This window comes from Bombina bombina, chromosome 1 (assembly GCF_027579735.1).
Source record: "Bombina bombina isolate aBomBom1 chromosome 1, aBomBom1.pri, whole genome shotgun sequence".
Classification (NCBI taxonomy): domain Eukaryota; kingdom Metazoa; phylum Chordata; class Amphibia; order Anura; family Bombinatoridae; genus Bombina; species Bombina bombina.
This window is the reverse complement of record NC_069499.1, coordinates 538,424,432-538,448,848: the sequence shown is the minus strand read 5'-3', so window position 1 is coordinate 538,448,848 and position 24,417 is coordinate 538,424,432. Positions and strand designations below refer to the sequence as shown.

Below are 24,417 nucleotides of genomic sequence, written 5' to 3'. Positions count from 1 at the left end.
GTTAACCATGCCAGGCTCCTTGTTAAACTGTGTATTGCTGGATGTGTGTTTGCTACGTCTAAAGTGCATCTCTTTCAATAAAGATATATTAAAAAAAATAAATAGATTATTAGTACCAGGATACTGGAAATATTTCACCAAGATTAGACCATCAAAATATACAGATTTCTGAAGTAATTTTGTAAGTATGTATTGTGTGGGAAGAGGATAAGTCTTTATAATTTTCAACCATTTGTTGAAAAAACATTGTGTTTGCATATCACATGTATTACATATGTTATATTGCTCAAACATAATCTGTGTTTTAACTGCTTGGGCGAATAAGCGGAAGGGAGGAGGTTTGCGATTTTTCCAATTTTTCAAAATCAAATTTCGTACTATTAAAATAATAGTATTAACTAAGTTATGGGATGCTGCATCCGATGTCAAGAAAATGATGGTTCTAGGTTAAAAAAAAAGATGCTCCATTGTACTCTTATTTAACCAATAGTTTACTTTTTGCCATAACTGTTTTATTTTTGGGCAATACCAGAAACAATGAAGTAAATCCGCTGCAGGAAATTGACATTTATAGCAGTGGCCTTGTTGTTCTGATGACCAACGAGCGAGTCTTTTCAGTGAAATGTATGCATTATTAAGAAGCTTTAGGTGGGATTCCTTCCAGGAGGAAGGAAGGAGAGCATCACTAACCCATTTGATACCTTTGCTGATTATATCACCATCAATTTCCTCAAAGTGTTTAGTCCAGTATGATAAACACTGCTCCATATTTAACTGACCTTGTTTTGCAAGCAGGATTTTATATAGTAGCGAAATTGAATGGTTCCCCTGACTATATAAGTTAATATAATCACCAACTCTACCGTATTTCTCCGACCATGGCCCCCACTGTATCTTTTCCTGTATGAAATGACGAATTTGGAGGTATGCATAGAAAGATTTATTCGAAAAGTTATACTCTGCAGCAATACTCTCAAAAGTTCGCATCCCAAACCCCTCATCTAGAAATTGTGTTATCGAGGTTAGGCCCTTACTAGCCCAGCTATTAAATATTGTGTACTGGAGCCCCGGATGAAACTCTGGGTTACCTCTAATTGGAAGAAAAGTGGATAAATGAAAATTAATCTTTAGTCGAGAACAAAGTTGCTGCCACGCTTTGACAACATTATAAATACTAATCAATATTTTGATATTTCCGGGAAGTTGCATATACGGGCAATGTAGGACCGCTGTGAGGGAAAAAGGATGTATGAGATTTTCCTCTATTTTGCTATTAGTTAAGTAGTTAGAGGAAAGTAGCCAATCTACTCCAATCCATGCAAGAATAGCTATATTGTATGTCTTAATATCCGGAAATGCAAGACCTCCAAACTCCTTAAATTGAGAGAGCTTTCTTATAGAAAGCATGTGTCTGTTTTTATTCCAGATAAGATCCGCGCATACTCGGTTAAAGAACTTAATATCTTTATCCTGGATAAGCAACGGCAAGTTATTCATAATGTATAGTAATTGTGGGAAAAGAATAGTTTTAGATCTCATATTCTCTTAATTAAAAGAAAAAAGTGAGCAAGAGGGTCTCCTTGTATACAGGCCTTGTGAAGTGTTAGTGTGTAGAGATGTGTTGCAAGTCATGATAGTGCCAGAAAGATTAATGCCGGTAACAAATGCTAATGTATACAGACACCTAGCAGCTGTAAGAACATTACATTGCACCCAAAAAGGTGAACATTCTCACACTGTAAAAACAATTTGCATCCTAAAATAAATTAGCTGCATTTGACACCTTTTGAAGACGAACAGACACTAGCTAAGAAATGTTTATTTAAGTTAATGTTGTATTGACTGGCCTATATTTACTAAACAGCTGCAAAGAGCTCTATAGCTTTTTTTTTGTACAAAGCTACACAAGGGACAGTCTACCTGATTTTTTGTTATTGTTTAATAAAATAGATAACGCCATTATTACCCGTTCCCTAGATTTGCATAACCAACATTGTTATATTAATATGCTTAATAACCTCTAAGATTGCTTGTTTCTAAGCCGCTGCAGGCCGCCCCTTTATCTCAGTATTTTTTTTTTAAATGCTTTTTACAATCTTGCTCTACAGCTAGGCAGTGCTAGTTCATGTGTACCATATAGATAACATTATGCTCACTCCTGTGGAGAATGATAATGGGTTCACAAGAACAAGCACTAATTGATTAAAATGCAAGATTGTAAAAAGCTATATAAAAAAAAAGCACTGAGATAAGCGGCAGTCTGCAGGGGCTTTGATACAACAAATTGTAGAGGTAAAACAGAGTTGGTTATGCAAACCTGGGGAAATTGGTAATAAAGGAATAATCTATCTATTTAAACAATAACAATTTTTACGTAGACTGCCCCTTTTAAAGGATCATTAAATACAATAGATAATAGACAAATGCATAATAATAAGACAATACAAAATCACTTAGACTGATTTTTAAATGAGTGGTAGATTTTTTTCGTACAAATTTTGTGGTTTATTTTCCTTTCCCATGACATGTGACAGACATCAGCCAATCACAAAATGCATGTACGTATATAGTGTAACTACTTGCACATGCTCAGTAGGAGCTGGTGCTTTAAAAAGTCTGTATATAAAAAGATTGTACTCGTATTGATAATGGAAGTGAATTTGAAAGTTTTTTACAATTGCACGTTCTTTCTGAATCATGAAACTTTAATTTTGACTAGTGTTTTTTTAACCCGGAATTTCAGACAAGAACTTGGCCAAAATACAGGGGGAGTTTTTAGCATGTTTGCTATTACTCCATTTAAACAGAAATTGAGTTTTGTTTGTTTTTATTTATCTGTCAAAACTATATAATTTTTCATCATTATTATTATTTTTATATATTTTTTTGCAGTGATCCTCCTCAACCATCCCACCTCTCTGATCTCCCCAAATAGCTCTCTAACCCTCACCCTCACACTAATGGCGACCATCATTAGTACTGGCAGCTGTCTGCCAGTACCTATAGGTACAGGTGCTCTGACAAAATGCAGACGGACATTTGGCAGACAGCATTCTGTCAGACGGACATTTGGCCGACGGACAGAGGGCAGATACGCTCCAGAGTGCTCTGTTCTAATCAGAGCCTCGGGCGCCGCAACTGCCTCTGGGAACCTTACCATGGGTCCCAGCCTGCACATCTTGTAATTTTCTGTCTGGGAAATTATCTATCTAACAAATCTATTTATTTATCTATCTATCTATCTATCTATCTATCTATCAAATCTATCAAATTTATCTATCACATCTATTTATCTATATATTTAATCTATGTATCTATCAAATCTATCAAATCTATCAAATTTATCTATCACATCTATTTATCTATATATTTAATCTATGTATGTATCTATCAAATCTATCTATTTTGTGGTCGGGCTGTTATCTGACAGCCACTTGTGTGTTGGCTAAATGTCCATCGGCCAAATGTCTGTCGGCTAAAAGTCCGGCCACATACATATACTTTTTTTATTTTTATGTAGTGTAGTGGTCCCCCACATCTTCTATCTGGCGATCCTTAGCTAGGGCCCCCCATCCCACTTTTTTCTGTAGTGTAGCTCCCCATCCCTCCCTTTCCCTTCATTTTTTCTGCAGTGTAGTGCCCATCCCACTTCCTCACTTTTTGTGGCTGAAAAAGTGTTAAATATTTTCTAATTCTCAATTCAAACTAATACTCCATTAATGGTTTTGTACTTTCTACTAATACTCACTGGCTAATAAAAACAACTTCCTCTTTGAAAGAGGGAATTACCATTTTTTCAATGAGCGGTCTCATGCTCTGTAACTAAAACAGAGGTCCATCCTCATTCAGCCAATAGAAATGTGTGCAGCATAGGATGACACACAAGAAAGTGAATAATTACTCAATGCTATTTGTGGCAGAAAAGGAGTTAAAGCTGCATTATATACTCACTACTTTTTTATTGGGCCTATGAAAGGACGCTAAGGAGTAGATTTATTAAGATGCATTCACAGCTTTTTTTTCTATCTGGAGCATGTGCAGATAAGCGAGCTTGCTGCCACATATACAGTATATAAGAAACAAAAACTGCTTCTTTTTCTTCTCCGCTACTTCAGAGATTGCAAGATCGATCAACCCGACTCTCGCTCATTCAGGGTGATTGACATGCGCTTCTCAAGCGCAAATGGTTGTACCAGAGCAGGGGGTCGCATTGCACAAGAAACCTCTTCTTGTGCGTTGTTAAAGGGACAGTCAAGAACAAAAAAAACTTTCATGATTCAAATAGGGCATGTCATTTTAAACAACTTTCCTATTTACTTTTATCACCAATTTTGGTTTGTTCTTTTGGTATTCTTAGTTGAAAGCTAAACCTAGGAGGTTCATATGGTAATTTCTTAGACCTTGAAGGCCGCCTCTAATCTGAATGCATTTTGACAGTTTTTCACCACTAGAGGGCATTAGTTCATGTGTTTCATATAGATAACATTGAGCTCATGCACGTGAATTTACAGAGGAGTGAGCACTGATTGGCTAAAATGCAAGTCTGTCAAATGAAATACGGGGGGCAGTCTGCAGAGGCTTAGATACAAGGTAATCACAAAGGTAAAAAGTTTATTAATATAACAGTGTTGGTTATGCAAAACTGTTGAATGGATAATAAAGGGATTAACTATCTTTTTAAACAACAAAAATTCTGGTGTTGACTGTCCCTTTAAATATTGACATGAGATGCAGTTTAGCAAGTGGTGATTGCAAGTGGACAGGTTCCCTACTTGTGAACCTGTCCGCCTGCAGGGATAATGAATTTTGCCCTAATTAGACATATAAAATATTTTTGCATGACAAAGGTTTGATTACATTTGCTTATATTGATTTTGAAACTAACAGGAAGTCCACATTTACTTATCTCTAAAGAGAGATTGATTACTGGTTGAAAAGGACATCTCCCACAGCTTTGTAAATGGACATATTCCAACATGAAAAACAAAAAGTATTTTTAAACAGCACAGGAATATCCATTCCTCTAATATAAAAAGAAATGTAATGTAGTATAAAACACCTTCTTTATATGCAGCATGGGGATAAATGACTTTAATATCCTTTAAAGAAAAGGATCTGCCAACTACCTATAACAATCTAAATAAATAAACAAACAAACAAACATAAATTGGTCCCATTTGAAATACAAAAAAAAAAACCTCCCCCTTCAGGCTATTATGATTTGCATTAAATGAAAAGATTAAGTTTGATATTTTGCATTGCTGTATTCTCAATGGGACATGAATTACCCAGACTGTAGTGACGTTTACACTGCTAGAAAAAGATTGTATGCCAAACACAGAAGTGTATGCAACCTGATTATTGGGAGCTGCATGAAAAACTAGATATTTCTGAGTATTTCATTAAAGCTGACACTTTTCCTTTAAATATATACAAACATCTTAAGTTATGACACCGTCCCTTTAATTGTGTCCAATACTCGAACATCACATACTTTACAAATGATCTAATTTCACACTGTGACTTTAAAGGTTTGTGCACTTAAATGATCAAGTGAGTTTTTTTCTTTCTCCCAGAGCTGTTTTCATTTCTTGTAATTTTTCTCCATAACTTCTCCCTCAGTATAAACAGCCGTAGTCATACAAACCAGAGACAAGGCGCTCTGCATTTTAAACAGTTCCTTTTTCCCCCCCTTCTCTTTGCAGTTCACATAGCAATGCCATCTGATTAAAACCATATTTCGTTTTCATCATTTATAACATTTAAAAAGGAGGCTGATGACAGTTTATTGTCAAAGTCTTCTATTATTTTTTTTACCACAAATGTGGGAAAATTGGGCATTTTTTAATATCATCTTATCAGTCTTATGTGCTTTATTACTGATGACTTCATTCAGTTTGAATTCAATGCTTCAGTTTCATTGGGGTAAACTAATAGATTATGTATGCGATATTTGCACAGAGCTGATTGAATTCATCTGGTGGGATTGTATTCAGTTCATATATTCACATAATTGTCAGAAGCTAAGTTGAAATTCAAAATTGCTGCTCTAAGACATTGTATTTCTCTCACATTACCTGGCAAAGGGTAGAGCGGGGTGGGGGGGTTCATGACTGCCGGGTTATGCACAAAGATACCAATACAAAAACTACAGGCTGTATATAAGAGCACTTATATAATGTTAGTGCAATTTCAGTGTGTTACAGACAAGTGCCCATCTAAACCACAATCACTGCATTGCTTCTCTGATAGGGGTATGAGGTATTGGAGGTAGATCAAGACATAAACATGTTTAACATAAATCAGGATTTAATTAACTGCTTAGCTGTAATCTGGATGTGTATAGATGTCAGATATTATTCAGAGCTTTAAAGGAACATTAATATATGCATCAGAAATTAATCACTGTGTAATAAAAGATCTGCATATAAAATGAATGTATTAAGCATAGTTTATCTTTTCAGCCTTTGCTGTAGCCATTTAGGGTCAGCTATAAATCAGTTTGTGCACATAATCAAGTATTCACTGTGTAGCATGTAAGAGGGTCATTATTCTCAATTGCACAGAATGCACTCCAGACTCTGTGTGGGTAGTGTGCACTGTGCTAGTACTACAGTTTTATACAGGAAAAACAGACACAATATATTGCAAGTTTGTTTCACTGTGCATGATTAAACATTTAAATGGGGTATCAATTTTTAAGGGATAGTAAAGTCAAAATTAAACTTGCATGTAATTTTAAGACACTTTTCAATTCAAATGTGCTTCATTCTCTTGGTATTGCTTGTTGAAAAAGAATATGCACATATCCTACACTAGTGGGAGCTAGCAGCTGATTGGTGCCTGCACATATTTGTCTCTTGTGATTGGCTAACTAGATGTGTTCATCTAACTGCCAGTAGTACAATGTCGTTCCTTCAGCAAAGGATAACAAGAGAATGAAGCAAATTTGATAATAGAAGTAAATAGGAAAGTTGTTTAAAATTGCATTTGCTATCCAATTAAAAAAAAGAAAATTTCTTATTGGCCCATGCAGCAATGTTATTTCTAGACTCTCCACTTTCTGTCTCAGTCTTTAATGTAAACTTATCAGCAAGGCATAGGCTTGCCATCTGGTTGCGATGGTAGGTACACAATTACCCCTCAAAAGCTCTACCTAACTCTTGATCGACCATGCATATGTTTCACAACTGAGCAATCATTTTACCCTTTGTCTGCCAGTAACATACAAATAAATCATTTTAGGCCTTTTGCTGACAGTAGAACACGTAATTAGAAGTGATTTGACCCCTTTGATGGCTCATCACTTTTTCTGCTACATATTTGCAATGTGTCGAGGCATAGGAGGCCTTTTTCACTTAACTAACACTCAAAAACTTTAAAAGAGACATGAAACCCAACATTTTTCTTTCATGATTCAGATAGAGAATACAATTTTTTAAAAACGTTTGCAATTTACTTCTATTGTCAAATTTGTGTCCTTGTGTTATTCTTTGTTGAAGAGATATCTAGGTAGGTTTATAGCACTACATAACAGGAAATAGTGCTGCCATCTAGTGCTCTTGCTAATGTATAACATTGTTGCAAAACTGCTGCCATATAGAACTGCAGACACGTGCACACTCTTGAACGTACCTGTCTGCTTTTCAACAAAGGATATCAAGAAAACAAAGAGCATTTTATAATAGAATTAAATTGGAAAGTTGATTAAAATTGAATGCTCTATCTAAAAAAATTCTTTCCTGTTGCACAATATTCAAGGTTAATAGGCAGTTTATTTAAAGAGTTTGGAAGAATGATAAACATAATCTATTTTCAGGGCCCGTGCTACAATAGAGGCAAACTAGGCAACCGCTTTTAAGGGGGGCGCAAATATGGCACATAACTTTTTTTGATTTTTTATTTAATGTGTATATTTATTTCTAAAGGGACACTGAACCCAATTTTTTTCTTTTGTGATTCAGATAAACCTTGAAATTTATTTAACTTTCTAATTTACTCCTATTATCAATTTTTCTTCGTTCTCTTGCTATCTTTATTTGAAAAAGAAAGTCCAGAACCTTGGACAGCACTTGTTTATTGGTGGATGAATTTATCCACCAATCAGCAAAAACAACCCAGGTTGTTCACCAAAATGGGCCGGTATCTAATCTTACATTTTTGCTTTTCAAATAAGGATACCAAGAGAATGAAGAACATTTGCTAATAGGAGTAAATTAGAAAGTTGCTTAAAATTGTCTGCTCTATCTGAATCACAAAAGAATTTTTTTGGGTTCAGTGTCCCTTTAACTGCTTAATTTGGGCTTCATATTAGGGGCCATATGTGGTGTTTATTTTTCATAAAAGGTCAATAGTTTAACCCTATACTTTCTTTTATTTTTTTTCATATCTAGTTAAAATATTATGGGCTAGATTCCAGTGGCGCAGTCATTTTTTTTTCTCACAATCGCGAAAACTCAGCTAGAGTTAAAGGGACAGTCAACACCAGAATTTTTGTTTTTTTAAAAGATAGATAATCCCTTAATTACCCATTCCCCAGTTTTGCATAACCAACACAGTTATAATTATACACGTTTTACCTCTGTATCTAAGCCTCAGCAGACTGCCCCCTCATTTCAGTTCTTTTCACAGACTTGCATTTTAGCCAATCAGAGCTGTGTCCATAGTAAATTCATGTGCATGAGCTCAATGTTATCTATATGAAACACGTGAACTAATGCCCTCTAGTGGGGAAAAACTATCGAAATGCATTTAGATTAGAGGCGGCCTTCAAGGCCCAAGAAATTAGCATATGAACCTCCTAGGTTTAGCTTTCAACTAAGAATACCAAAAGAACAAAGCAAAGTTGGTGATAAAAGTAAATTGGAAAGTTGTTTAAAATTACATGCCCTATTTGAAACATGAAAGTTTTTTTTGGACTTGACTGTCCCTTTAAGCTTTTTGCACTAGTCAAGCTGTGCTCGTACTACAAGTTTAAAAAAAAAACTATTTTTAAATGAATATAAAATTACTAAGCAGGTGGTGTTACACGCCTGCTAGACTACATCAATTGTTTCCCACCACATCAGCTGAATGCTGGAGAGGTTGCCCAGAAGTGGTCTGCCCCCATAGCCAGGTCATTCTGGCTCTCCATCAACCTGGAGATTGAAAAAGGGTTAAACACAACCCTTCCCTTTAACCCTTGGCCATTCCTTTTAAAAAAATTCCCGAAAATTAAATGTAAGCTGAGGCTGACACTTCTTACTATCATGATTAATTCAGTAAAAAATTTGATTCCACTAAATTGGAAAACATATAATTAATCTCCCCCCCATAACTTTTTAGAGGTCCATGGTGACCCACTCTCTGCACTTAGAAAAATTTCATTTCACGCACACTAAACATATAGAGGAGTACAATAACATAATTTTTCTTTGGGAAGAGTACCTAAACGGATAATCATAGCACACCTTTATATCTTGCCCATATACTCGGATACATTTCTAAAGTGGTAAAAATCCTTATCCTTTGACCGTGCAATACCAACCAACATTAATTAAATAGGAACACAAGACTCTATCAAAAGGGTTAACGAGTATGAGTCTGGTATAAAATACAACATTTTAAATAAACTGATATTTTCTAAACTCATGTGATTAGTACTTGTAATCTGAACTAGCCTTTGTTGCTCATCTCATGTTTATAACACATCTAAATGTAAAACTGCTTAAGATGTTTTATATCTTTTCAAATTTAGTTTTGTACCTAACATTGTATACCTTAGAATTATCTCAATAAAAATTGCAAAAAAACAAAGAATTTTGTGCTAGCGTTACCCGAATAGTGCAAAATACCTAGCATCCATTGCGCAAACAACAAAGCATTTTGAAATATTTACAGTAAATACATAGTTAAAATCTTCATTAAATATGAATAGTGCATATATATATTTTATTATGTTTTCATCTACTTAGAGATACTAAACCCACATTTTTTCTTTAATGTTTTATATAGAGCATGAAATTGTAAGCAGTTTTCAAATTTACTCCTATTATCAATTTTTCTTCGTTCTCTTGCTATCTTTATTTGAAAAGCAGAAATGTAAAGCTTAGGAGCCCATTTTAGATTCAGCACCCTGGATAGCGCTTATTGGTAGCTATTACATTATTACAAGCATGCGCACATTGTTAGGTAGCAAATTTAAAAGGTTAAGAAAATGTACTCCCGCATTCCTCATGAATGGGGTGACATAGTACACGAGCGCATGCACAGTAATGTGGTAGCAAATTTCAACTAAGTATCTGATGATCCAAAAATAACCTGCATTTTTTAACTTATGTAGTTAAAACAATTTATATATATATATATATATATATATATATATATATATATATATATACACACACACACTAATGGTGAGGGAAGTTTATAATTATATAAGTAAAAAAATGGAGGTTATTTTTGTATCATCAAATGATCTCTTGATCAAAATTTGCTACCACATTACTATGCATGCGCTCGTGTACTACGTCACCCATTCATGAGAAATGCGGGAGTACAGTTCCTTAACCCCTTAACGACCAAGGACGTACACCACACGTCCTCAAAAAAAATACACTTAATGACCGAGGACGTGTGGCGTACGTTCTTGGTCTGGAAAGCAGCTGGAAGCGATCCTGCTCGCTTCCAGCTGCTTTCCGGTTATTGCAGTGATGCCTCGATATGGAGGCATCCTGCAATAACCCCCCTTGGCCATCCGATGCAGAGAGAGCCACTCTGTGGCCCTCTCTGCACCGGACATCGATGGCCGGTATCGTTGGTGGGTGGGAGCTTACGTGGGAGGTGGGTGGGCGGCCATCGATGTTGTGTATGGAGTGGAGGGGGGCGGGATCGGGGGCGGGACCCACGGGGGCGCGCACGGGAGCGCGCGCGTGCACGGGGGTTGGAGGGCGGGCGCGTGCACGGGGCGGGAGCGGGTGGGAACCGCTACACTACAGAAAAACATAGTAAAAAGTATTCAAAAAAAATAAAGTTTAAACTTTAAAAAATATAATCTAAGGGATCTGGAAGGGGTGGGGGGTTGGTCTTGGTGGGGGGGAAAGCTACACTACAGAAAATTGCTTTTTTTTTAATAAAATGGCAAATTTTTTGCAAAACTGGGTACTGGCAGACAGCTGCCAGTACCCAAGATGGCGCCCATTAAGGCAGAGGGGAAGGGTTAGAGAGCTGTTAGGTGGGGGATCAGTGAGGTTGGGGTCTAAGGGGGATCATACACATCAGCATATGTAAATATGCTTTTTTTTTTTTTTTTTTTTTTTTAAATGGCCAAATACCTTTTATTTTAGTACTGGCAGAGTTTCTGCCAGTACTTAAGATGGCGGGGACAATTGTGGGGTGGGGGAGGGAAGAGAGCTGTTTGGGAGGGATCAGGGGGTCTGATGTTTCAGGTGGGAGGCTGAGCTCTACACTAAAGATAAAATTAACCCTACAAGCTCCCTACAAGCTACATAATTAACCCCTTCACTGCTAGCCATAATACACGTGTGATGCGCAGCGGCATTTAGAGGCCTTCTAATTACCAAAAAGCAATGCCAAAGCCATATATGTCTGCTATTTCTGAACAAAGGGGATCCCAGAGAAGCATTTACAACCATTTGTGCCATAATTGCACAAGCTGTTTGTAAATAATTTCAGTGAGAAACCTAAAATTGAGAAAAATTTAACTTTTTTTTTAATTTGATTGCATTTGGCGGTGAAATGGTGGCATAAAATATACCAAAATTGGCCTAGATCAATACTTGGGGTTGTCTACTACACTACACTAAAGCTAAAACTATCCCAAAAAGCTCCCTACATGCTCCCTAATTAACCCCTTCACTGCTGGGCATAATACACGTGTGGTGCGCAGTGGCATTTAGCGGCCTTCTAATTACCAAAAAGCAACGCCAAAGTCATATATGTCTGCTATTTCTGAACAAAGGGGATCCCAGATAAGAATTTACAACAATTTATGCCATAATTGCACAAGCTGTTTGTAAATAATTTAAAGGGATACTAAACCCAATTTTTTTCTTTCATGATTCAGATAGAGCATGAGATTTTAAGCACCTTTCTAATTTACTCCTATTATCATTTTTTCTTTGTTCTCATGCTATCTTGATTTGAAAAAGCAGTAATGTAAGCTTTAGAGCCAGACCATTTTGTGTTCAGCACATGGGTAGCACTTGCTGATTTGTGGCTAAATGTAGCAAACCAATCAGCAGCTCTATCAAGGTGCTGAACTAAAAAATGGGCCGGCTCCTAACCTTTTATTACTGCTTTTTCAAATCAAGATAACATGAGAACAAAGAAAATTTGATAATAGGAGTAAATTAGAAAGTTGCTTAAAATTGCATGCTCTATCTGAATCATGAAAGAAAAAACGTGGGGTTACTATCCCTTTAAGTTAGAAACCAAAAGTTTGTGAAAAAATTTGTGAAAAGTGAACGATTTTTTGTATTTGATTGCATTTGGCGGTGAAATGGTGGCATGAAATATACCAAAATGGGCCTAGATCAATACTTTGGGTTGTCTACTAAAAAAAAATATATACATGTCAATGGATATTCAGAGATTCCTGAAAGATATCAGTGTTCTAATGTAACTAGCGCTAATTTTGAAAAGAAATGGTTTGGAAATAGCAAAGTGCTACTTGTATTTATGGCCCTATAGTTTACAAAAAAAGCAAAGAACATGTAAACATTGGGTATTTCTAAATTCTGGACAAAATTTAGAAACTATTTAGCATGGGTGTTTTTTTGTGGTTGTAGATGTGTAACAGATTTTGGGGGTCAAAGTTAGAAAAAGTGTGTTTTTTTCCATTTTTTCCTCATATTTTATAATTTTTTTTATAGTAAATTATAAGATATGATGAAAATAATGGTATCTTTAGAAAGTCCATTTAATGGCGAGAAAAAAGGTATATAATATGTGTGGGTACAGTAAATGAGTAAGAGGAAAATTACAGCTAAACACAAACACCTCAAAAATGTAAAAATAGCCTTGGTCCCAAAGGGACAGAAAATGGAAAAGTGCTGTGGTCATTAAGGGGTTAAAGGGACACTGAACCCAATTTTTTTCTTTTGTAATTCAGAAAGAGCATGCAATTTTAAGCAACTTTCTAATTTGCTCCTATAATCAATTTTTCTTCATTCTCTTGCTATCTTTATTTGAAAAAGAAGGCATCTAAGCTTTTTTTGGTTTCAGTACTCTGGGCAGCACTTTTTTTTATTGGTGGATGAATTTATCCACCAATCAGCAAGGAAACCCAGGTTGTTCACCAAAAATGGGCCGGCATCTAAACTTACATTTGTGCATTTCAAATAAAGATACCAAGAGAATGAAGAAAATTTGATAATAGGAGTAAATTAGAAAGTTGCTTAAAATGTCATGCTCTATCTGAATCACGAAAGAAAACATTTGGGTACAGTGTCCCTTTAACCATTGAAATTTGCTACCTAAAGATGTGTGCATGCTTGTAATTATGTAATCACATTCCATATATGTTGAGTGGGATTACGTAATTGCGCGCATGCGCACATCGGGGGAGCAAATATTGATGAGGTAGCAAATTTCGACAGAACACTGTCACATATCTGAATCACTATTCAGCAGCAGTTTTGCAAGAGCACTAGATGGCAGAACTATTTCCTGCTATGTAGAGCTCAAGATGCCTACCTAGGTATTTCTTCAACACAGAATATCATGGGAAGGGAGCAAGTTTGATAATAGAAGTAAATAGGAAACTTGTTTTAAATAGTTCATTCTGTCTGAATTGTAAAAAAAGTATTTGGGTTTCATATCCGTTTAAAACTGACACTATACGGTGCCCTTCTCTTGTAAAGTAAACAAAGAGGATACTTCCACAGATCAGTATTATCAATATCAAATAGTATAGGTTCCTCCACATCCTCTTTTGGTTGGTTGGAGGGGAAATTTATCTTTCTTCTAATTACCCAAATACAGGTATACCCCGCTCATACAGCGGGTTAGGGACCGGAGCCCCGCTGTAAAGTGAAAACCTCCTTAAAGTGAAACAAGACAGTTTGAGCTTTCTTTTCACTTGCCAGTGTGTTTAAAAACTTGAAAACATGTTTGAATTAACATATATTAGGGGTGCAATAGTGCTACGTTTAGTTTAACACTAGCACAGCACAGTATTCAATTAGTATTCAATAAATACTGCACCTGTATAATAGTGACAATTACTGTAGTAAAATTTGCCAGACTATAGCACCGAGACACAGATTGCACTGTAGTGCTGTAAACAGAGTGAACTTAGCATAACAAAATGGTGCCAGTCACTTTTCTTGCAAACTCACAATGATTACAGCACTGTTTCAAAATCCTTGGAGGTTGAACTTCAGCTCCACAAAGCGATGTATTAGTGAAGCGCTGTAAAGTGAGGTATACCTGTAATTAGGATTTTGAAAAAGGGTGAGAAATATTTGGGGTTTCTATAATTTACTTGATAAAAGCCAGGAGTGTGCACATTGTTCACTGTGCATGAGTTTAGTACACAGGGCTCAATGTATGAAAATTTAAAGGAAGCCAAATCTAAAATGTTATATTTGAAGTTTAACTTTTTTTAATTATTATTTTTGTAAATCTGTGATGCTGAATTCTATTCTCAAGATACTATCGTCTTAGTAAATAGTGTTAAGATGGCAACAAGTGGCAGTACCCAGAACATATATTTACAATTAGCAAATGTATCTGTATTATAATTTGTAAAGTTTACAATAAAAAGGAAATAATCTACGTGACTTCTATATGAAACTTAGGGCCTGATTTAATAAGCAGCGGATGCTGCTTTATCCGCCCGAACGTTCCGGCTAACCGGAAACGACAGTTAAGAAGCAGCTGTCGTAAGACAATCATCCCAATCAGATACGATCGTATGTTGTTGACATTTAGCGATGTCCGCCCCACATATGGTAAATTGACCCCATAGTCTTATTTCATTTTGGGCCAGATTACGAGTGGCTCGTTAAGTTACACGCAAGCGATAAGGGGTTTATAGCAGCTGTTTGCATGCATCAGCTTTTCCGCTCATAATACAAGTTGAAAGTAAACCCGATTGCTTGAGCACAATTGAAGTTAACGTGCGTTGGGTTAGTGCAACCTCCGAGCTCTGGTTAACTGTTTTTCAAAATAAAAAAGTGTTAAAAATGCATCAAAAATACATTACAAAGTACAGTTACACTCATAATAACACCATCTAATTAAAAATTATTAAAAAATATAATGCACACATTTTTTTTAAGGGCTTAAACACATGAAGTCTCAGGTGCAGGCAAAGGGCTTTAACATTGATATATATATATATATATATATATATACTATATATATATATATACTATATATATATATATATATATATATATATATATATACAAATGCAGGAAAAGTGGCACACACCAATAAAGCAGCTACCCGGTGCACTGCAGGATAAAGTATTGCATGTAGGTAATATTCCAAATACACACTCGGCTTAAGTGTTACAGGTATCCGGAAAAACAGCAGGCAACACAGGGAATTCAATCAGAAAGCCTTTATTCCAATCCAAGGAAAAAACAGCAGGGCCTTAACCCATAACGTTTCGGTCTACACTTAGACCTTTATCAAATGGAGCACCATTTGAACTATTACATTGCGACCTTGATGTATTGAAAATAAAATAATTTGGATTATTATATAAACACCTGTGAGTGCCCTTCTGAATCAGTGATCCACATATATACATTATTGAGGATTAGCACCCGGGTACTGAATGCACCCTATATGTGTATATATATATATATATATATATATATATATATATATATATATACACATATACACATGACATGTCAAAAGATGAATATGTATGTTTATATATATATATAAATATATATATATATATATATATATACTGTATGTCTGTGTACATATGTATTTAAATGTGTACATATGTATTTACAGACATATATGCACATATGAACACATAAATACATATGTACACACACACACACACACATATATATATGTGTGTGTGTGTGCACGTGTGCGAGCGTGTTGAAGCCCTTTGCAGTAAAGTAGATGAAAACATGTAAAAACATATTTTGCAATATTATTTTTTAATACATTGTTATTCATCTTCTTTGGTCGACAATGGCGAGACCAGGTCTGAGGAAGGGATGAATGCCCAAAACGTCACAACATAATAAAGAGTGCTGTGTTATAAATCCAGAGAGCGTATATTGCTCTCTCTCTCTCTCTCTCTCTCTCTCTATATCTCTCTCTCTCTCTCTCTCTCTCTCTCTATATATATATATATATATATATATATATATATATATATATATATATAAATATTTGACCAAAAAAACATCAGCTATATGTAGAAATATGTATTTATGAATAAATAATTTCCTATGTGCAGAATATTGGAATGTGAATTATTTATATTTTCATGTCGGATTAGCACACATTTTTCCCCACTTTCCTCCATTGACTTCTAATGCGTGAACATGCAAGTGATATTCTAAGTTCAGTTTTTTAGGCGCGGTGGGTTAGTGTGTGAGCGAAAACAGTTTATTTTCAACTCATAATACAAGTGCAACCCGACGCACACAAAAAGCTTACTTCTAGCGCAGATAATGCTCGAGCGTGAGTGTATTATCTTATGTGTGAGCTACCAGCCTGAGCTGCAGAGTAGCTGTGAATTTTAAAGAAGTGATATTAATGTCCTTTCCTGACCTAACGTCATACTAGATTTTGTGACTTAGCTTAGAGAAATGATCTTAGTCTTACAGTCAATATTTTAAATATGTGAACCAGCTGCTTTCACACAGGTGTGCCAGCCAGACATTATTTTATTGTCATGGCCAGCATTTTATGGCTCAGGTCAAAGTAAACATTATAGAACAAATATAGAAATGCATTTTTACTAAGGTTGAAGCTTCTCTTTTATATGGAAAAGCAAATAATAAACTTGAGCAGAGCATTTTAAAAAAGTGACACCTTTAGTTTCTTGGTGATAATTTTGCTAATTGCAGCTGATATATTAAAATAAATTACCTGAGCAGAATCCGTGCTTAACCACCTTAAAGGGACAGTATGCTGTAAAATAGTTTTTTTTCCTTAATGTGGTTCCAATTACTTTTTTACCAGCTGCAGAGATTTGCTTTTTAAGGCTTATTTATGTATATGAATTAGCTGATTTTGTGTTTTTGTGTGAAAGAAAAGAGGAGACGTTTTCAGTTTGAACAATATTTGTTAACAAGGGACCTTTTGTTCTGGCAAATTGGTGAAAAGAAAAGGCATAAAGAATATACTTATTTTAGAACACAATACTGCATTATTCTCTCACCTTCAAATTTGTGTTTAATGCCCCTTTAAGCAAAGTTGGTGGACAGGTGGATTTCCTATACACGGAGATGTGGGTTTGCTTAAATTGCAGCCTGCATATTTGTGATAAAGATATCTTATTATTTGAAAGGGTAAAGTTAAAAGCCATGGATAGTCAAATCTAATGCAATTTATCTCAAAATATGCACCTAATTCCTGGTGTAAATACAGTACCATTATGTACTTTAACAATTTAAAACGTGATGTAAGAAAGAAAAATGTAGTGGATATGCAGGAAGTATTTTTCTCACTTGTAATACTGTGAAATAATTAAATAAAATTATAAGAGAACAGTTATTCTGCTGTCACATTTATAGAGCCTTAAAGGGGCATGCTAGGGTAAAAATAAACTGCTCCAATTCATTGCTACATTATATTATTACACTAAGCTGTCCCTTGTTAACTGTGAGTTTAACCCTAAAAAGTTCCATTCAGTAGTTGCAGGACACAGCCAGTGAGCCATTCAGGAGAGGCATATGCAAGTAGTCACCAATCTCCAGCTGTGTCCTGTTAGCATATAGTTACTAATGGAAATTAATGAAATCGTTTATTGTTCTAATACATTCGAGCATTTTATCAGTGCTCTAACGCATCCCTTTTACAATGCACCATCTGATTATACATTTTGTAGGTAGCACAACTAATACACATCAGAGGACTAGCTATTTTATGGTACAATCCTACAAAAGTGAATAAAAAAAGGCATTTTGACTTATCTCTAATAATAAAGAGACTCAAAAATGTAAAAAGAAAATGTACATTTACATTTTATCATTAAACTATTGCTTACATATAACTATATGTTTAACCCATGAAGTGGGGGGTAAACACATAGTTAAATTCAGCTCCAGAGCCACTATGTACTACTGGGAGCTAGCTGCAAACATCTGATGAGCCAATGATAACAGGCATATATGTCAACCACCAATCACTAGCTAGCTCCCAGTAGTGCTTTGCTGCCCCAATCTAAGTATGCTTTTTAACAATGATTTACCACGATAACAAATTGAATTTGATTACAGAAGTCAATTGTAAAATCCTTTAAAATGACATGCTCTATTTATATTGTCATGTCCCTTTAAGAGTGACTGGAGTTTTACATTAGATTTTTTATTTTTCCTTTTAAACATGGATCCTGATTCTAGGTGTTATTAGAGTTCAGGGATTTTCACCAGCTATCATGTCCTGCTGCTGTCAACCTTTCCTTTAATCCCTTTGCCAATGACAGAATCCTCAGCTTATTGCTTTCAAGGAGCTAGATGGGAAATCTCATCTATTGCTACTTTGTATCCTGTGACATTTGGAGCAGTTTAGATTTTAACACTATTCTGCGTTGCTAGGTGTTGATGAAGGTCTTTACCAAAACCAAGGTGCATGTGAATTATGTAGGATGATCAGAAACCAACAGATAAAAACATAGCTCATCCTATGCTGTGATTTCCAGCTGGGAAATGTTTGTGATGTTGATTTCTCAGTTTTTAGGGTGCTTTGTATCTTGCAGATATCAATACATAAAAAAAACTGCTTGCAGGTGTCGACTTGTTTGAAGCTTCATTTTTTGTCTCTCTGTTGCGTAGTATTATTATGGCTCTTGGGCAGTGAGGGAGCTGTTTGCATATTGCTGAATATTCATGCTTATTTAATTTATAGATCAGCACAGGAATATTTTCATTGTCTGAATTTTTTTTTTTGGTTGTTTTGTTCTGTAGCTGTTAAATTTCTAATACAAGCATTAGTCAACATCCAGATGGTAACAAGCTTCATTGAGGATAATGTCTGTAAACATAAAAAAATTGCATTGGAGCAAGAAAGTACTTTTCAGCAATTGCTTGGTTTAAATATACATTCATGTAGCTGTTAACTTATGTTTCAGTGCCCGATCAACATCTGGAAACGCAGACCGTATCCAGCAGCTACGGATGGAATACCACCAAGCACGACGGGAAGGCCTGTATGAAGAGGAGCAAGCACTTGCACGGCCTGCGGAGTACGAGCAAAGCTGGGTAGGTCACAGAGTATAAAGCACAATCTATAAAATATCAAGAAGCAACATAATGTGATAAAATAGATGGTGAACTAGGCTGGGGGGGGGGGGCAGGGGGGCATTTGCCCCCCACCAGGCAACTGTTGCTAGTGGAATCAGGGCCAGTGCAGGTGCATTACCCAACAAACTCTTTATTTTTCATAGATGTGCCCATGGGATGTGTCTATTTTGCACAGTATATTACCATTTAGGGGCATTACAGCTCATTTACACTGTGCACAGCCAAAGCTTTTTACGTAAGCCCACAGTGATCAAAAAGCACAGCATAGACATTTACATATTACATTAAGAAATACATTTTAAGGCATTGTCTGTGTATAAATGGGACATACACATAAATCGGTGTGTAGCTATAGGTACCCTGTCTATTCCTACACTGTGCCCAATTTACTGTGCATGTTGGAAGTGGTTTTCTGCCTATACCCCCCAGAAACTCTGGGTTACTACTATAACTATAGGCTGCCCTACATGAGTGTGCAGAAGGGGCCACATGATAACCAAGGAGCTGTTAACAATGGAGAGCACAAGGAATCTGGAATCCCATAAAAGTAAACAGCCTTACTTTATTATTCTCTACAGCAGTTTTTTATTATATAATATTAAATACAACATTTTAAAAGAGTTGGTTGCTGTACCTGGGCTACGGGGTTGTACTTGCCTCCTGGTCCAAAACTTGCCACTCCTCCCATGTGGTAATTATTCACTTTTCAGCTGTGAAACTCAAATGAATGAGATTCAGTGTTGATATTAGCTCATAAAATATTCAGTTAATAGGTTGGTCATTTTGAAAATGACCCCCCCCCCCCATATAAATATACTATGAGCTTAACTAGAAAATAAAACCTGATTAGAAATCTAAGAAATAATTATAATTGTGTTATTTTCTAGCCTGTTTGAATGTGTGGTCCTCTTTCATATCATTACACAATGTGGTCTGCGTCCGTTTTCTCTGGAGACCCTAGTTTATATAGGGCAATGTTTTGTTTTTTTCTTGTAAGTTCTACAAATGAAAACACCAATATATACTTGTATATAAAACTAAACTCCTTAGCAACATAAGAACCTCAAGCCAACTATACACATAGGTACAGAGACATTTATCCATGTTGATTTTCACTTGCCAACTTTGTAAGGGATTGATGGAACTATATTATATTTACATGAGGGGGTATCTTTTATTGTGTTACTGTGCACTCCTGTTAGCCCCTTTTCTTGCTATTTATATCTGCTCCTATAAAGAAACCAGCTACTGCTTAAATCCCACCATGAGGTCCTAGATCTCATATTAACATGTTTAGCCCCATTTCAGGACGTCCCACTCTAGTCCTACCTAGTTATCTGACCCTGAGCCACCTGCTCCTAGAACAAAAAAATTGTATTGAGAGGAATGAGTCAGGGACTTAGCCCATCCCAGCTCAACCACAGACTCAGCTCTATCTGCATTCTTCTCTCTATCTCTCTTTCACTTCCTCATATGTCTTGTGCGTGTGTGTTTTGTACATTTGTAGCATCACATTATCCCATAAAGGTCTTCTTTAAGCTTTAGACCAAGTAACAGTAGTACATGTAATAAAGGCACGAAAAAAAGCAAGAACATTCTGTAATCAATTTTATTATTGCTTGTGTAGAACTAAATTAGATTGTTTTTCCTGTTTAAGACCCAACATATCATATCCAACTATGTGCAGTTCTCTCATCTTTTACTTCTTTCTCCAATGTCTAAAGCCTATAGAGTCTTTTAAATCTTATTTTGGAACATTTATAGTATTTTGGGAAGAATTCATAATAATGTCTGCTGTATTTTTTTACATTCTCTTAAAAGAAAGCAATGTTTGTGGAATAAATGGCACAGTGAACTTCTGAATGACATCACATAGACACACACTTGAAGATGTCTGAAATATCCAGAATTTGAACAAATGCAGCTGCTATTAGGTTTACTGATTGTAGTATTTAGTGCCAGAAGACTATCATATAAAGATTGTTTACTTTTGGTCATTCTCAGACAGATAGCTGAGCAGCACTGCCCTTAGCACACATACTGATTAGCACAGACCATTTTGACTGATTATGTAATTGGTAAACAGTGAGTTAAACATTTTCTTGAGTGTATTTCTCAGGCCATGATGCAGCCCGTCTGTCACTGTCCAAACCCCTCTACTAATATTTATAAATGTTCTTATTTAGTGGTTGTTCACTTATATACTATATTTCACCTTTATGCCTATGAATGTGGGCACCATTTTAGTTCACATGAAGCTAAACAGCATTAAAAAAACGATAATATTTTTTCAATTGCGCCAGTGCTCTCTGTTCCCTCCAATTGTGTGCTCCCATAAAGCACTGCTGTATCTGCTCCTGATAGGCCGGTAGCTTATCCAGAGCTGCTATGGGATTATCTGCTTGTGAGAACATGCATTTAGAGAGCCATAGAAAGTGCTGGGGGCAGCAGTACCTTCCACACTTTAGCGTGAAGAAAATATGTCTTTTTTTTCCTCAAAAGTAGTTATTTTCAGAATTTTTATTTTTTTTAAACAGATACTAAAGTCAAAGTTAAACTTTGAGGATCCATATATAGTGTGCAATTTTTAAAGTTTCTAATTTATTGGCATTATCAAAATGTGCACAATCTTTTTCAATGCTCCAGCTCATACTGAGTATGTCAACACAGTTCACTGTATACTTTATGCGTTTTGTGATTGGCTGTTGGCTGTCTCATGATAAAAGGGGCCGGGAGAATGAGAGTAACTTTGAAAATCTACAACTCGTTTGAAATTCATGGCATGGAGAGAAATCATGCAAAATCTTTGCTGGCTTTTTTGATCATTATATTGCAATGTATATGCCTCTCCTTCATATCTAGAACCCTGCATAGTGAGATCACTCAAGGTGAAATTTGCCTTTCTAAAATGGCTTGAGGGACCTCAGAGTACTGGTCTCAGCAGAGCAAAGAACTTTAGATCTTTGGGCCCTAAGTGTTATTGAATTGCCTTTTTATTATGCGTTTGTTGATTTTGCAACTCTATTGTTTTTTACAGTCTTTTAAATAATCTTTAACTACATAGGCTTATAGAATGCCATACGTATTACCTAATTTCTATCAGGTGGTGTATCTTATTTAAAGGGATAGTAAACACCAAACATTTTATTGTTTAAAAAGATTGGTAATCCCTTTATTTACCATTCACCAGTTTTGCATAACCAACACTGTATACTTTTTACCTCTGTAATTGCCGTGTATCTAAGCTTCTGCAGACTGCCTCCTTATCTCAGATCTTTTGACAGACTTGCATTTCAAGCAATTAGTACTGACTCTTAAATAACTCCCCGTGCATGAGCACAATTTTATTTATATGAAACACATGAACTAATGCCCTCTAGCTGTGAAAAAACTGTCAAATGCATTCAAATAAGAGGCGACCTTCAAGGGCTTAGACATAGGAGCCTACCTAGGTTTAGCTTTCAACTAAGAATACCAAGAGAACAAAGCACATTTGATGATAAAAGTAAATTAGAAAGTTGTTTAAAAATACATGCCCTATCACAATCATGAAAGTTTAATTTGGACTTTACTATCCCTTTAATAATCTACCCTTTATGCATATATGATACTGAGGATATCCTGTTAATGAACATATTATTTATGCTGCATAGTAAGCAGGAGCCTATGAGAACTAAATAAAAAAACCAACAGGTTCCCTGCACTATATACAGATTGTCTCCAGTCTTGGAACAGCACACTCGGGGGGCATAGAATTAGGACTTGCTGTTTAGCAGTTACTCCATAAATTGCCCACAAGCGCTTTATTCTAGTGATGATTAAAGTGATGAAGAAGCAGAAAAAGAAAAAATAACTTTGTAGATGTGATTGTGTAGTCTTTCATCAAAAAGCCTCAAACTCTAGGGAGATATTTTTTTAACTTTTGTTATATAAAAAAGACATGATTATTGCAGAACTTCTGTAAGTCTACAAATAATGCTAATATAAACTGCCTTAAAGGCATAACAGTATCCCTTTAAACTTTAATAGACAACAATATTGAAAAGAGCACAAATAGTAAGCTTGCCCACTTGAGAATGTAAATGTCACATTTCAATATAATTAGAACCTTAAATTCCCTTTTCACAGTATGCTGGTAATTTTTTTCCCCCCAAAAGTGATTGACTGCACATGCAAAATACTCTGTCTTTGAAATCCTTATTGCAGAGGAAAGTGCTTTCTAAATGGCAAATAGGCCAGCTAACACTTCCCCCATTGTTAAATGTTGTGTGCAGTCGTTAAGGAGATTTTTTGGTTCTGTACTAAGTCATCCAATTATTGTTCATGCAAGCAGAAATCCTTGTGTTCTATCAGTTTGCAGAATAATTTCTAGTCATGAAAGGTGCATTTGGAAATAACTGCTGGGCTAAAAAGAGGAATGGAAAAGCTTTACGGAAGGCCTGTTTTGAACATTGACTGGGGATGATCTTTTCATTTCTCTGTGATACAAGTTTTTTTCTTTTTTTTTTCTTTTTTTAAAGACCAATATTTATTTGATCATGTACATCTGTATTTACTTTGATATCACAGTTCTCAATTTGTTTCATGTCCCTCATATATTGACAATTTACCTACATTTAAATGCAATTTTTGTTTCACTATAGTTTGGGCAGGTAAATAACAAGGAAAGGTGACAGATTAAAGGATTTGGCAGGAATGCTGAGAGCATTGGGGTAAATGCATGATTGTTAACATAGAATGTGCATTGTGTAAAGGTTATAGTGGTGCAGGTAGGACATATCAGGTGACCTGGAACTGAAATGTAAGTGCAAAATTGTGTTTTTAATTTAGAAAAAAAACATAGACAGTAACATTTGCTGACTGCAATAAAACAAAACTGTACATTTGGTAGTTTATATTCAGAGGATAGAACCAGGAACAAGTAGTGTGATTGTACTGTATTTCATGTGATTTATAATATGGT

At 35.6% G+C, this 24,417-nt stretch overlaps 1 protein-coding gene across 2 annotated transcripts in view; it reads left to right on the top strand.

The window, feature by feature from the left end:
* Positions 1 to 24,417, top strand: part of PARD3B (par-3 family cell polarity regulator beta) — a 1,914,565-nt gene that overhangs the window by 1,628,702 nt on the left and 261,446 nt on the right. For both annotated transcript variants that reach the window (XM_053698659.1, XM_053698658.1), the window contains exon 21: positions 19,283 to 19,412. In XM_053698659.1, the coding sequence (XP_053554634.1) occupies positions 19,283 to 19,412 (130 nt within the window). The remainder of the gene's footprint in view (positions 1 to 19,282; positions 19,413 to 24,417) is intronic.